The sequence below is a fragment of the Leuciscus leuciscus genome, assembly GCF_965113295.1.
Source record: "Leuciscus leuciscus genome assembly, chromosome: 11".
Classification (NCBI taxonomy): Eukaryota; Metazoa; Chordata; class Actinopteri; order Cypriniformes; family Leuciscidae; genus Leuciscus; species Leuciscus leuciscus.
Genome location: NC_138735.1, coordinates 536,869 through 550,670, shown reverse-complemented (window position 1 = coordinate 550,670; position 13,802 = coordinate 536,869). Strand labels below are relative to the sequence as shown.

The window sequence follows — 13,802 nt, the reverse complement described above, 5'->3', positions numbered from 1 at the left end:
TGGCTCAAGTGTAAAGACCTGCTGAAGGAGGATGATGATGATGATGATGATGATGATGATACCTGCTCTCCGAACTGCAGGCTGCGGGTCATGGACTTCAGCGCTTTGACGATCTGAGCTTTGGTTGCTGAAGGGTTTTCAAGAGTCTCCAACCCGATGCCCTCCAACAGCTTGAGAAGATACGGCACCAGCTCCACTCTAAGAGCCTGAACACACACGCACATTAATAACTCTAAATATGCGTTGTGCTATTAAATGAAAGATAAAATATGAGAGAGCAATAGAATGAATAGGGTTTGGAATCGAATATCGTTTCCAATTCTGGATTGAATACTTAAGGTCATCAATCTATTACTTGTTATAAACATTTATTTCAATTCTCATATCGATTCCTTTGTGAGTACATGACTGTATGAGCATATTCAATATGACTAAACCATTTCAAGCGAGAGACCGATTCTGCTTTCTGTGCTACAGGCATGTATAACTGTATATTGGATCCGTGCGGGCTCTTAAAGTGACAGCAGCCTAATTTCCTGCTGCTGTCTCTATAAGAACACTAATCAAAACAACAAATGACAGAGAAAATTCACTCATTCTACTCAAATAACTTTTGTAACTATATTTGTAATGTATATTTTATTTATAAAATACTGTTATTTTAAGTCCGCTATGGAGGCTGCAGAGAGAGCCTCCAGATGCTGGGGCTCAGGAGGAGTGATCTGTGGGCCAGTGCTGCTGATCAACCCCTGGCTGGTCACATGGGTCACCCAAAACACCCAAATGACCTCAGGAACATCTCTGAAGATGTGTCCCAGGCCATCCTGAGATATATCTTTGACGTATTGATACTGGCTCAGCCAGTGACACCAGGAATAGACTGGGTGACAACCGAGAACAGATTGGTGACTACTGGAGGGACAGTTGACAGCCCAGAAAGCACCCCAATAGGATGGACCTAATGATAACTACCTTGGCAAACGGATTACAGACAACGGCAAGGTGCATTTGCGGCAAGGTCTACAAGAATGAGTGCAGCCCTGAAATTAATCAGGCGAACATGAAATGCATGGTGCAGGAGAGCACAGGCGCAACGCACAGAAGTTACTTCTGGTGGGACGCACGACAAGCCATAAGGCATGCGGAGGGGGGTCTGGATACCGAAGGAGGTAAAAACTCAACCAAACTGGAGCAGTTCAGATCCATCTCGCTTCTCAGTGTGGAGGGGAAGATCTTCTTCAGGTGTTCTAGCCCGATGGATGACAGACTTCCTCCTCAAGAATGGTTACATCAACACCTCTGTCAAAAAGGTTGCATTCCAGGAGTGCCGGGTTGCCTAGAACACACTGGGGTTGTCACGCAGCTGATCAGAGAGGCTTGCGAAGGAAAGGGAGACATAGTTGTGCTTTGGCTTGACCAACACATACGGCTTCCCCACAATCTCGTTGAGACAACCCTGGATCGCCACCACGCACCTAGTTAGGTAAAGGACCTCATCCTGAACTACTACAGGAACTTCAGGCTTAGAGTCACTTCGGGGAACTAAACATCAGAATGGCACCTGCTTGAAAAGCGGATCATAACTGGGTGCACCATCTCAGTTATTCTCTTTGCCCTTGCCATGAATTTTTGTAGTGTCTTTGACAGTAGCATCAGGGAGCTCCAGTTTAGCAGCCTCAATGAGGAGTTTAAGGTCTTTTGCACCGGAGAGACACAACTCTATCGGGACTCTAAGGACCCGAGGGGGGCATCAGCAGGCATCACGGTGCGGACAGGTAGGAAGTGGAGAGCACAGGAAGGCCTAGAGATAGCAGAGTCCCGGCTGAGACACAGGGCTTTGGTTGGCAGCAGGGAGCATGGACAAGGTGGGAGGGGTGCGCTGGAAAAGAAGATCTCTTGGACCGGGATCTGGCAGGCAGATCCACAGCAGATCAAGTTCTTGATCCGAGTAGTCTATGATGTCCTTCCTAGCCCAGAGAATCTCCACATCTGGGGTAGGAATGACTCACCAGCATGTCCTCTGTGCCTTGGGAGGGGTTCCCTAGAGCACATCTTAAGCAGCTGCCCAACAGCCCTGGGGGAGGGCCGCTACCGCTGGCGGCATGATCAGGTGCTAAAGGCCGGTGAGATTCAGCTACAATTAAAGGTTTTACAATAAGAATAAATGTGAATAATATTGATTTTTTTTTTTACCTTATTGGAATCGAAATTAGGAATCGATAAGCAGAATCGAAATTGGAATCGTTAAATTTCAAAGGATACCAAACCCTAAGAATGAACAGAGAATGTAAAAGAAACTTGTTCAATACATTTTAACAGGCTTAATTAAGCATGAAAATAACTGAAGGAAATTTGCTAAACAAATCAACAAATGACATTCTTTTGGTGTCTCTTCCTAATATATTTAAAAATTACAAATGCAGTGAAAATACAGCTATTGTATCGGCCTCGTTCTGGAAAAAGTGATATTGGAACATCCCTAATTATTATTACTATTAATATTATATATGCACAGATATAGTGTGTTTTCAGTTCCTGAGCCATCCTGTAGCTGTGATGATGAGTGTGAGGCTGCTCCGGTCACCTGAGCCACGAGCTTGTTCTTTGTGTGTGTGTGTGTGTGTGTGTGTGTGTGTGTGTGAGTGAGTGAGTGTGTGAGAGAGTGTGAGGGTCACCTGAGCCACAAGCTCATTCTGCTCTCGCTGGAACATGCGGTTCAGAGCCTCACAGGCCAGTCCTGCCATATCAGCCCTGAGCTTCATCCCCGTCATCAGCGGCCCGATGGCCTCCAGAGCCGCCATGGAGCGCACACACAGCTGCAGCAACACACACACTTATTATTACTAAAAACACTTCAGCCACACACAGCTGCAGCAGCAACACACACCACATTATTCAGCACTTATTACTTATTATTTAAAATGACTTGATATACAAGTAGTATATTAGTGTACTTAGTAGTTTATTATTTTAACTATGGAGACTTGTTTCCGCTACAGAATAAGAAAAATTATTAAAAAAATTAAGTCACAAACTTGCAATTACACTTGCAAGAATTTAGAATTGTGAGAGAAAAAGTCTCAATAACCTTTATTTATGTATTGCGTGGCAGAAACAAGCTTCCGTTTCTGACAATCACAGTAAGTGTGTGTGTGTGTGTGTGTGAGAGAGAGTTTGAGCGTGTGTGTGTGTGTGTGTGAGAGAGTGTGAGCGTGTGTGTGTGTGTGTGTGTGTGTGAAAGTGTGAGCGTGTGTATGTGTGTGCAGCACCTCGTTGTCTGACAGCACGTGTATGAGTCTGATGGCACTCTTGGGCACAGCGTTGTTCTTGTGTGCGAGCGCCGTCAGCACCCGTGGGAGATGCCCGAGAGGAGGCACCTGATCCGCCAGCTGAGTGTGTGTGCTGAAGAGACACACTGCTGCGGTGGTGACTGTCTCCAGCGCCTCGCCCTGAGGAGAACACACACCCGTCAGGAGAACACACCCGTACACATACACCCGGTCAGGAGAACACACTAGTACACACACCCGTCAGGAGAACACAGCAGTACACACACCCGTCAGGAGAACACACCCATCAGGAGAACACACCCGTACACACACCCATCAGGAGAACACACCCGTACACATACACCCGTCAGGAGAACACACTAGTACACACACCCGTCAGGAGAACACAGCAGTACACACACCCGTCAGGAGAACACACCCATCAGGAGAACACACCCGTACACACACCCATCAGGAGAACACACCCGTACACATACACCCGTCAGGAGAACACACTAGTACACACACCCGTCAGGAGAACACAGCAGTACACACACCCGTACACACACCCGTCAGGAGAACACAGCCGTACACACACCCGTCAGGAGAACACAGCAGTACACACACCCGTCAGGAGAACACAGCAGTACACACACCCGTCAGGAGAACACTGCCGTACACACACCCGTCAGGAGAACACAGCTGTACACACACCCGTCAGGAGAACACACCCGTACACACACCCGTCAGGAGAACACAGCTGTACACACACCCGTCAGGAGAACACAGCTGTACATACACCCATCAGGAGAACACAGCCGTACACACACCCGTCAGGAGAACACAGCTGTACACACCCGTCAGGAGAACACAGTGGAGAACACTGCAGGCCACACACCCGTCAGGAGAACACACCGATACACACCCGTCAGGAGAACACAGCCGTACACACACCCGTCAGGAGAACACAGCCGTACACACACCCGTCAGGAGAACACACCTGTACACACACCCGTCAGGAGAACACAGCCGTACACACACCCGTCAGGAGATCACAGCCGTACACACACCCGTCAGGAGATCACACCCATCAGGAGAACACAGCCGTACACACACCCGTCAGGAGAACACAGCCGTACACACACCCGTCAGGAGAACACAGCCGTACACACACCCGTCAGGAGATCACACCCATCAGGAGAACACAGCCGTACACACACCCGTCAGGAGAACACAGCCGTACACACACCCGTCAGGAGAACACACCCATCAGGAGTACACACCCGTACACACACCCATCAGGAGAACATAGCCGTACACACATCCGTCAGGAGATCACACCCGTACGCACACCCATCAGGAGAACACACCCGTGCGCACACCCGTCAGGAGAACACAGCCGTACACACACCCGTCAGGAGAACACAGCAGTACACACACCAGTCAGGAGATCACACCCGTGCACACACCCGTCAGGAGAACACAGCCGTACACACCCGTCAGGAGATCACACCCATGCACACACCCGTCAGGAGAACACAGCCGTACACACCCGTCAGGAGAACACAGCCGTACACACCCGTCAGGAGAACACAGCCGTACACACCCGTCAGGAGAACACAGCCGTACACACACCCATCAGGAGAACACAGCTGTACACACACCCGTCAGGAGAACACAGCCATACACACACCCGTCAGGAGAACACAGCCGTACACACACCAGTCAGGAGAACACACCCGTGCACACAACCGTCAGGAGAACACAGCCGTACACACCCGTCAGGAGAACACAGCAGTACACACACCCATCAGGAGAACACACCCGTACGCACACCCGTCAGGAGAACACACCCGTACACACACCCGTCTCTGTAGTCACACTCACACTGGGGTTGTTCTTCTCCAGCAGCGCCGTCAGAGTGTCCATCAACGACACCAGGAACTCTCTGGGCTTCCGCAAAACCCATCCGGGCTGAGCGATGAAGATGCGCAGAAACACTCCTCCGACCTCCAGCTCTCCCTGTCCCGCTCCGTACGCCACAGAGAACTCCTCCGGCAGCTGAGACACACACAAATTAAATTATCAAAAATAATGATAATTCACGACTGTAAAACTAAATTCCGACACAAAAAAACTCCTCACCTTCCAGTTGACATCAGGATTGTCTTTCTGCTGCTTAAAATGCCTGAGGAAAGGAAGAAAAGTAAATGAGCAGGAGTGATCAGGGAGTGAGGATAGTGTGATGTAGGATAACTCACTCCAGCAGGAGGAGTGAGCAGGGAATGAGGATAGTGTGATGTAGGATAGCTCACTCCAGCAGGAGGAGTGATCAGGGAATGAGGATAGTGTGATGTATGATAACTCACTCCAGCAGGAGGAGTGATCAGGGAATGAGGATAGTGTGATGTAGGATAGCTCACTGCAGCAGGAGGAGTGAGCAGGGAATGAGGATAGTGTGATGTAGGATAGCTCACTCCAGCAGCAGGAGTGATCAGGGAATGAGGATAGTGTGACGTAGGATAACTCACTCCAGCAGCAGGAGGAGTGATCAGGGAATGAGGATAGTGTTATGTAGGATAACTCACTCCAGCAGCAGGAGTGATCAGGGAATGAGGAGAGTGTGATGTAGGATAACTCACTCCAGCAGGAGGAGTGATCAGGGAATGAGGATAGTGTGATGTAGGATAACTCAATCCAGCAGGAGGAGTGATCAGGGAATGAGGATAGTGTGATGTAGGATAACTCACTCCAGCAGCAGGAGTGATCAGGGAATGAGGATAGTGTGATGTAGGATAACTCACTCCAGCAGGAGGAGTGAGCAGGGAATGAGGATAGTGTGATGTAGGATAACTCACTCCAGCAGGAGGAGTGATCAGGGAATGAGGATAGTGTGATGTAGGATAACTCACTCCAGCAGGAGGAGTGATCAGAGAATGAGGATAGTGTGATGTAGGATAACTCAACTCCAGCAGGAGGAGTGATCAGTGAATGAGGATAGTGTGATGTAGGATAGCTCACTCCAGCAGGAGGAGTGATCAGTGAATGAGGATAGTGTGATGTAGGATAGCTCACTCCAGCAGGAGGAGTGAGCAGGGAATGAGGATAGTGTGATGTAGGATAGCTCACTCCAGCAGGAGGAGTGCTCAGGGAATGAGGATAGTGTGATGTATGATAACTCACTCCAGCAGGAGGAGTGATCAGGGAATGAGGATAGTGTGATGTAGGATAGCTCACTCCAGCAGGAGGAGTGAGCAGGGAATGAGGATAGTGTGATGTAGGATAGCTCACTCCAGCAGCAGGAGTGATCAGGGAATGAGGATAGTGTGATGTAGGATAGCTCACTCCAGCAGCAGGAGTGATCAGGGAATGAGGATAGTGTGATGTAGGATAGCTCAATCCAGCAGCAGGAGTGATCAGGGAATGAGAATAGTGTGATATAGGATAGCTAACTCCAGCAGGAGGAGTGTTCAGTGAATGAGGATAGTGTGATGTAGGATAGCTCACTCCAGCAGGAGGAGTGAGCAGGGAATGAGGATAGTGTAATGTAGGATAGCTAACTCCAGCAGGAGGAGTGTTCAGTGAATGAGGATAGTGTGATGTAGGATAGCTCACTCCAGCAGGAGGAGTGAGCAGGGAATGAGGATAGTGTAATGTAGGATAACTCACTCCAGCAGGAGGAGTGAGCAGGGAATGAGGATAGTGTGATGTAGGATAGCTCACTCCAGCAGGAGGAGTGATCAGGGAATGAGGATAGTGTGATGTAGGATAACTCACTCCAGCAGGAGGAGTGAGCAGGGAATGAGGATAGTGTAATGTAGGATAACTCACTCCAGCATCATCTCTCTGACGGTGGTGGAGACCGTCTCTCTCGAGCTGTCGTTCCAGATCAGCTCCGGGTTCTCGTGCGTTCCCTCGAATATGTGCACAGCTGCCTCAGGATTGTCCCGCATGGCGTCCATGAACACGGCCGGCAAGAAGCGCACCAGGGTCAGACGCACCTGTGGGAAACACTCGACACTCAGCGCAGGCAGAGAGTTATGGGTAATAAACACATCTATGATCAGAAATACAGGAGAAGGAAGCAGTGCTGCTCCTACGCTAAAGTCTCCACACACAGCCACAGTCTCACACACGCACAGTCTCACCTTGGGTCCCACCAGCTTGTCTGAGGTCATCTTGGAGAAGAGCTCTGCGGTCTGTGTGCGCACCTGAGGGTGGGTGGAGTTACAGAACAGATCTAACAGGTAGATCAGCGCACCTGAGAGGAGAGAGGTCAGAGGTCACACACAGCTGCAGTGACTAAACCATCTAAGGGATTCACAGAGGAAATGTGCTATTGGGGTATTCCTACAGGAAATGATGTCATGCTGACCTTTGTTCATGGCCTCTGTGATGATCTTAGTGTTTGAGGTAAGAGCGTAAAGCGTCTCCAGCACCAGCTGTCGGCCTGCAGAGAGAAGAAACACATCAATCAGTCGGAGCACGAGTCAGGGCTTTCATGAATAAATCAATTTTCATTTTTGAAATTCAACTGAAATATAAAAAATATTGACCATATTCATAAATATTTGTAAACATTAAAAATATTTACTATAGTTTTAGGACTATATTTCATAAATAAATATTCATAAATATTTTACATATTATACATTTTCCAAAGTTATGAGACATTTATACATGTTTTAAATAATAACAAATATTTACCATAATTATGGGACTATATTTTTTTAAATATGAAAAATATTTATTATAGTTTTAGGACTTTATTTTAAAATAAATATTCATAAATATAATTTTTTTTTTTTTTGTCCAGCCAAATTAAATAAAAAATAGTGTAAATAGCTTAAATATAGACTTTTATGAAATAATATGTATAAGGAGGTATATAGAAATATAATAATGTCATTGTATAAGACACTGTATGTCTGTGTTTGTTCTTCAGCGTCCAGCAGATAGAGATGAAGCCAGAAGTCTACGTCGAGTCTATGTCAAGTCTTTATCGAGTATATGTCGAGTCCATGTCGAGGGTTCTATGTCAAGTCTTATGTCGAGGACTCGAGTCCATGTCGTGCCTATGTCGTGGTGTCTGTGGTGTCTATGTTGTGTATGTCGTGTCCATGTCTTGTCCATGTCGTGTCCATGTCCACTCCATGTCCACTCCATGTCCAGTCCATCTCATCTCATGTCATGTCCATGTCGAGTCCATGTCGAGTCCATGTCATGCCTATGTCGTGACTATGTCAAGTCTATGTCGAGTCTATGTCATGCCTATGTCGTGTCTATGTCAAGACTATGTCGAGTCTATGTCGAGTCTATGTCGTGTCTATGTCAAGTTTATGTTGAGTCCATGTACAGTCTGTCGAGACTATGTCATGTCGAGTCTATGTCATGCCTATGTCATGTCTATGTCAAGTTTATGTCGAGTCCATGTACAGTCTATGTCGAGACTATGTCATGTCGAGTCCATGTCGAGAATGTGAATGTTTCAGAAGTCTTACTGGAAGGTAAGGAGTGCAGCAGCACCAGCAGATTGGGAAGAACTAGTGATTCTGCGATGTTAATGACACAGTCCTGGTTTGATGTGACAGTGTTCACCACCTAGAGTTAAAGCACAAGCAGATGAGAACAGAGACAGTGGCTAATCACAGCAGTGTGTGAGACGTGTGTGTTGCAGGACATGCGCACCTCCAGAGCGAGCTGTTGGACCTTCCCAGCGCCGTGAACCCTCAGCAGAGAGAAGAGCAGCTTGAAGTGTCCGATGCACTCAGTCTCAGAGCCTGCAGAGCCACACACACACACAGCACAGGTTAAACACACTGATCCTACAGGAACCGTCACAGAGATCCTCCTCGCTCGAGTACCTGTGTTGTTCTTGATGACGTTACGGAGAGCTTCGAGAGCCATCTCGGCCCAGCGCAGTCTCTGAGCGTGATGCTGCGACTCCACTTTACTGGCCTGGGTCATGGCCAGAAGTGTGTGCAAGTACTGCGCCTGAGAGCCCACGTAATCCAGCAGACTCGACGCCAGCGCCTTCGGATACTAATGGGAGAGAGAGTACAGTGCTCAACAGACACACAACACACAAAAGACTCTATGTAAAATAAATCCTGTGTTTGTGAGCAGAAGAGACTCAGGAACACTAACGCTCTCTCACCTCCAGGGGAAACGTAGGCTGCTCGTTATATACCCGTATGAAGATCTCTCCCACGATCAGCTCCTTCCCGTGTTCACTGAACAAGAACTCTGATCCAAAGCTCTTATCACACTCGCCCTACACACAAACACAGAGATAGAGAGGAGAAACTGAGCGCTGTGTGAGATGAGGAGTGTGAGAGGAGGAATGTGTGAGGATTGAGTGTGAGGTGAGGAGTGTGAGGAGTGTGTGAGGAGAGTGAGAGGAGTGTGTGAGGAGTGTGAGAGGAGGAGTGTGTGTGAGGAGTGTGAGGAGTGTGCGAGGAGGAGTGTGAGGAGTGTGTGGAGAGTGAGAGGAGTGTGTGAGGAGTGTGAGAGGAGGAGAGTGTGTGAGGAGTGTGAGAGGAGGAGTGTGTGTGAGGAGTGTGAGAGGAGGAGTGTGTGAAGAGTGTGTGAGATGAGTGTGAGATGAGTGTGAGAGGAGGAGTGTGTGAGGATTGAGTGTGAGGTGAGGAGTGTGAAGAGTGTGTGAGGAGAGTGAGAGGAGTGTGTGAGGAGTGTGAGAGGAGGATTGTGTGTGAGGAGTGTGTGAGGAGGAGTGTGAGGAGTGTGTGGAGAGTGAGAGGAGTGTGTGAGGAGTGTGAGAGGAGGAGTGTGTGTGGAGTGTGAGAGGAGGAGTGTGTGTGAGGAGTGTGAGAGGAGGAGTGTGTGTGAGGAGTGTGAGAGGAGGAGTGTGTGAAGAGTGTGTGAGATGAGTGTGAGATGAGTTTGAGAGGAGTGTGAGGAGTGTGTGAGGAGTGTGTGAGGAGAGTGAGAGGAGTGTGTGAGGAGAGTGAGAGGAGTGTGTGAGGAGTGTGAGAGGAGGAGTGTGTGAGGAGTGTTAGAGGAGGAGTCAAGTAAAGTCAAGTTTATTTGTATAGCGCTTTTCACAATACAGATTGTATCAAAGCAGCTTCACAGTATTAAATTAAAATAATACAACAAAGTTTTTTTTTGTTTTTTTTTTCAAGAGGAATTTATTGATTGATAAAATTTAATTAAATATCCCCAAAATATCCCCAACTGAGCAAGCCAACACTCCTCCTCACACACAGGAGTGTGAGGAGTGTGAGATGAGGAGTGTGTGTGAAGAGTGTGTGAGATGAGTGTGAGGAGGAGTGTGAGAGGAGGAGTGTGAGGAGTGTGTGAGGAGAGTGAGAGGAGTGTGTGAGGAGTGTGTGAGGAGGAGTGTGAGGAGTGTGAGAGGAGTGTGTGAGGAGGAGTGTGTGAGGAGTTTGAGAGGAGGAATAGAGGAGTGTGTGAGGAGTGTGAGAGGAGGAGTGTGAGGAGTGTGTGAGGAGTGTGAGGAGGAGTGTGAAAGGAGTGAGTGTGAGAGGAGGAGTGTGAGAGGAGTGAATGTGAGAGGAGTGTGAGGAGTGTGTGAGGAGAGTGAGAGGAGAGTGAGAGGAGTGTGTGAGGTGTGTGTGAGGAGTGTGTGAGGAGTGTGAGGAGGAGTGTGAAAGGAGTGAGTGTGAGAGGAGGAGTGTGAGAGGAGTGAATGTGAGAGGAGTGTGAGGAGTGTGTGAGGAGAGTGAGAGGAGAGTGAGAGGAGTGTGTGAGGTGTGTGTGAGGAGTGTGTGAGGAGTGTGAGAGGAGTGTGTGAGGAGGAGTGTGTGAGGAGTTTGAGAGGAGGAATAGAGGAGTGTGTGAGGAGTGTGAGAGGAGGAGTGTGAGGAGTGTGTGAGGAGTGTGAGGAGGAGTGTGAAAGGAGTGAGTGTGAGAGGAGGAGTGTGAGAGGAGTGAATGTGAGAGGAGTGAGTGTGAGAGGAGGAGTGTGAGAGGAGGAGTGTGAGAGGAGGAGAGTGAGAGGAGGAGTGTGAGAGGAGTGAGTGTGAGAGGAGGAGTGTGAGAGGAGGAGAGTGAGAGGAGGAGTGTGAGAGGAGGAGAGTGAGAGGAGGAGTGAGAGAGGAGGAGTGAGAGGAGGAGTGAGAGTAGTGAGTGTGAGAGTAGTGAGTGTGAGAGGAGGAATGTGAGAGGAGTGAGTGTGAGAGGAGTGAGTGTAAGAGGAGGAGTGTGAGAGGAGGAGTGTGAGAGGAGTGAGTGTGAGAGGAGTGAGTGTGAGAGGAGGAGTGAGAGGAGTGAGTGTGAGAGGAGTGAGTGCGAGATGAGTGTGTGAGGAGTGTGAGAGGAGTGAGTGAGGAGTGTGAGAGAAGTGAGTGTGAGAGGAGTGAGTGTGAGAGGAGTGTGTGCGTGTCTCACTCTCTTGATGTTGCTCTCCTGCTGCTCTTCCAGGAACTCCATCAGCTCGGCTCGCGTCCCGTTGTTCCAGATCAGATACGGGTTCTCCGAGTTGCTATTCAACAACTTCAGAACCTGATACGAACACACGAACCACATATGAACAAACAAGCACATTTGAATGTTTATTTTATAAAACAGACACTTCCAAACCTAAAATATGATGAGCCATGTTTGAAGCCCCCCTTCAGTCGTACAGTACTGTGTGTTTGGTTACAGTGTTCACTTCATTGACAAATAATTTGTCATTATTTTCGTTAACATTTTTTCAGAGACGATAACTTAATAAAAAACAGTTTTGAATGACAAAAACTATGACGAAAATCTACTGACATTTTCGTCAACTAATAAAAATTAGACGAAAATTTTAGGGAGGGGCGATCTGGGCAGAGATCCAGTCAGAATGATGAGAAGCGGGACATGAGCTGGCATGCGCTTGAGGCATGTCTCATGAAACCTTCAACAGTGTAAACGTCTGGGAGAAAGAGAAGAGCAGACATGGATAGATCTGAATAAGAGTGACGACGCAAAAGAAAGCTGTATTCGGTACGGTTACACACACCCACTCACTCGAAGCGTGCAGTCGTGCACATAGAAAGCTATACAGCGCGCGAGTCCTGAACTAAGCTCTCTTTCGCGTCTGAATGGACAAATGCACACAACATTATGTCTAAAGGGGGCCGCACACCGGACGTGCAGCTCAGCGCCACGTCTAGGACAACTCTCACCTGAAAATCCGATAACATCAGCAATTTTCTGATTTCTGTAAATAAATATAAAACTAAATGTATATTGCAGCACATGGTGAAGTCCGTATATACATTAACTACGATTTGAGACACATAAATGTAAATTTAATATAAAACTATGTAAATGGCGCTCTGTGGCGCAGCAGGATTTTGAACACGGTCCTGAGCTGCCGCGGACAGACGCCGCCGGTGTGTGTACTCTCATAGAGAATAATGTGTTTGAATTTAAAAGACGTGGCACTGCGCGGCGCGGCGCCGAGCTGCGCGTCCGGTGTGCGACCCACTTAAGTGTCCATTTTTAGGAGAGTATTCACGTAAACACAGTCGGTTATGTCTTTACAGAACTCTACTTTAGGAGAAGTGGTTTTTTATTACTTTTATGTCACAGCAGTTAAACAGCAGTTAAATCTGTGTCTGTATTGCATGTTCAAACTTTAAAATAATTCATATCAACAGGGAAATAGATGTTTTCTACGGGAGTATATAATGGGTTTGGAAATTGAGAAATTCTAAATTAATGCATTACAATCTAACTACCCCATTAGATTTTAGTTGACTAAATCTACAGTAGATTTAGTTAATCTTAATGTATTTCGTTGACTAAAACTAGACAAACTAAAACAATTCAGATGTCTAAAATATGACAAACTAAATGGCATTTTAGTCAAAAGACTATGACTAAGACTAAATCAAAATTTGCTGTCAAAATGAACACTGTTTGTCTTCATATAAAGCCTCTAGTAGAGCGTTTCTCACCTCGGCCGGGGAGCTGCCGCCCAGTTTGCGAGAGATGTATGGCGTGAGCATGGCAGCCAGGCTCTTGCGGATGGCAGGGTTCTCCGGCGGGTGAGCGGCTCCGTTGGGTTCTCCGACAGGCCCGTCCTCTGGTTCTCGAGCAGAGCTGTACCCCGCCAGACGGCCCAGGGCCAGCAGGCTCAGCTTGGCCAGCCGGTTCGCCACCTCCTGCTGGTTACTCTCCTGGCTGGCCTGGACGCCGCTCTCCTCCAGCGTGAAGTCGTAGCAGAACAGGTTCGCTAGCAGGTGCCAGAGGACACCGGCCTGGTACAGGTGCGTCTGCAGGAAGAAGTCCACGGCGAACGAGCTCACACACTGAACCGCCACTGACGCCAGACGGGGCAGACCCTGAGACAGAGAGAGCAGACACGATTATTATATATTATATTATTATTATAGAGCCATTATAATCAAGTGCTGCTGTCGACACTAAACTGATGCCTGTATTTCTGACGTTCTTCAAGCGCTCGTTCTACTTCTGACACGAGCAAATCGATTTGCAACGTTCACATTGTCGCATTCGGTGTAGACACGGTATTAGACTTTCATAAGGGTAACACATTAATTTAAAAAAATT

The 13,802-nt window shown here is 47.9% G+C and overlaps 1 protein-coding gene across 3 annotated transcripts in view; it reads right to left on the bottom strand.

Annotated features, from left to right (window-relative positions):
- dnajc13 (DnaJ heat shock protein family (Hsp40) member C13) overlaps positions 1–13,802 on the bottom strand; it is an 84,776-nt gene that overhangs the window by 6,035 nt on the left and 64,939 nt on the right. For all 3 annotated transcript variants that reach the window (XM_082184533.1, XM_082184534.1, XM_082184535.1), the window contains 14 exons: positions 13,187–13,573; positions 11,643–11,756; positions 9,427–9,543; positions 9,134–9,311; positions 8,958–9,049; positions 8,771–8,870; positions 7,645–7,719; positions 7,418–7,530; positions 7,101–7,270; positions 5,415–5,457; positions 5,157–5,330; positions 3,270–3,449; positions 2,676–2,816; positions 63–206 (listed from right to left, as the gene is read on the bottom strand). In XM_082184533.1, coding sequence (XP_082040659.1) covers positions 63–206; positions 2,676–2,816; positions 3,270–3,449; positions 5,157–5,330; positions 5,415–5,457; positions 7,101–7,270; positions 7,418–7,530; positions 7,645–7,719; positions 8,771–8,870; positions 8,958–9,049; positions 9,134–9,311; positions 9,427–9,543; positions 11,643–11,756; positions 13,187–13,573 — 2,028 coding nt within the window. The remainder of the gene's footprint in view (positions 1–62; positions 207–2,675; positions 2,817–3,269; positions 3,450–5,156; positions 5,331–5,414; positions 5,458–7,100; positions 7,271–7,417; positions 7,531–7,644; positions 7,720–8,770; positions 8,871–8,957; positions 9,050–9,133; positions 9,312–9,426; positions 9,544–11,642; positions 11,757–13,186; positions 13,574–13,802) is intronic.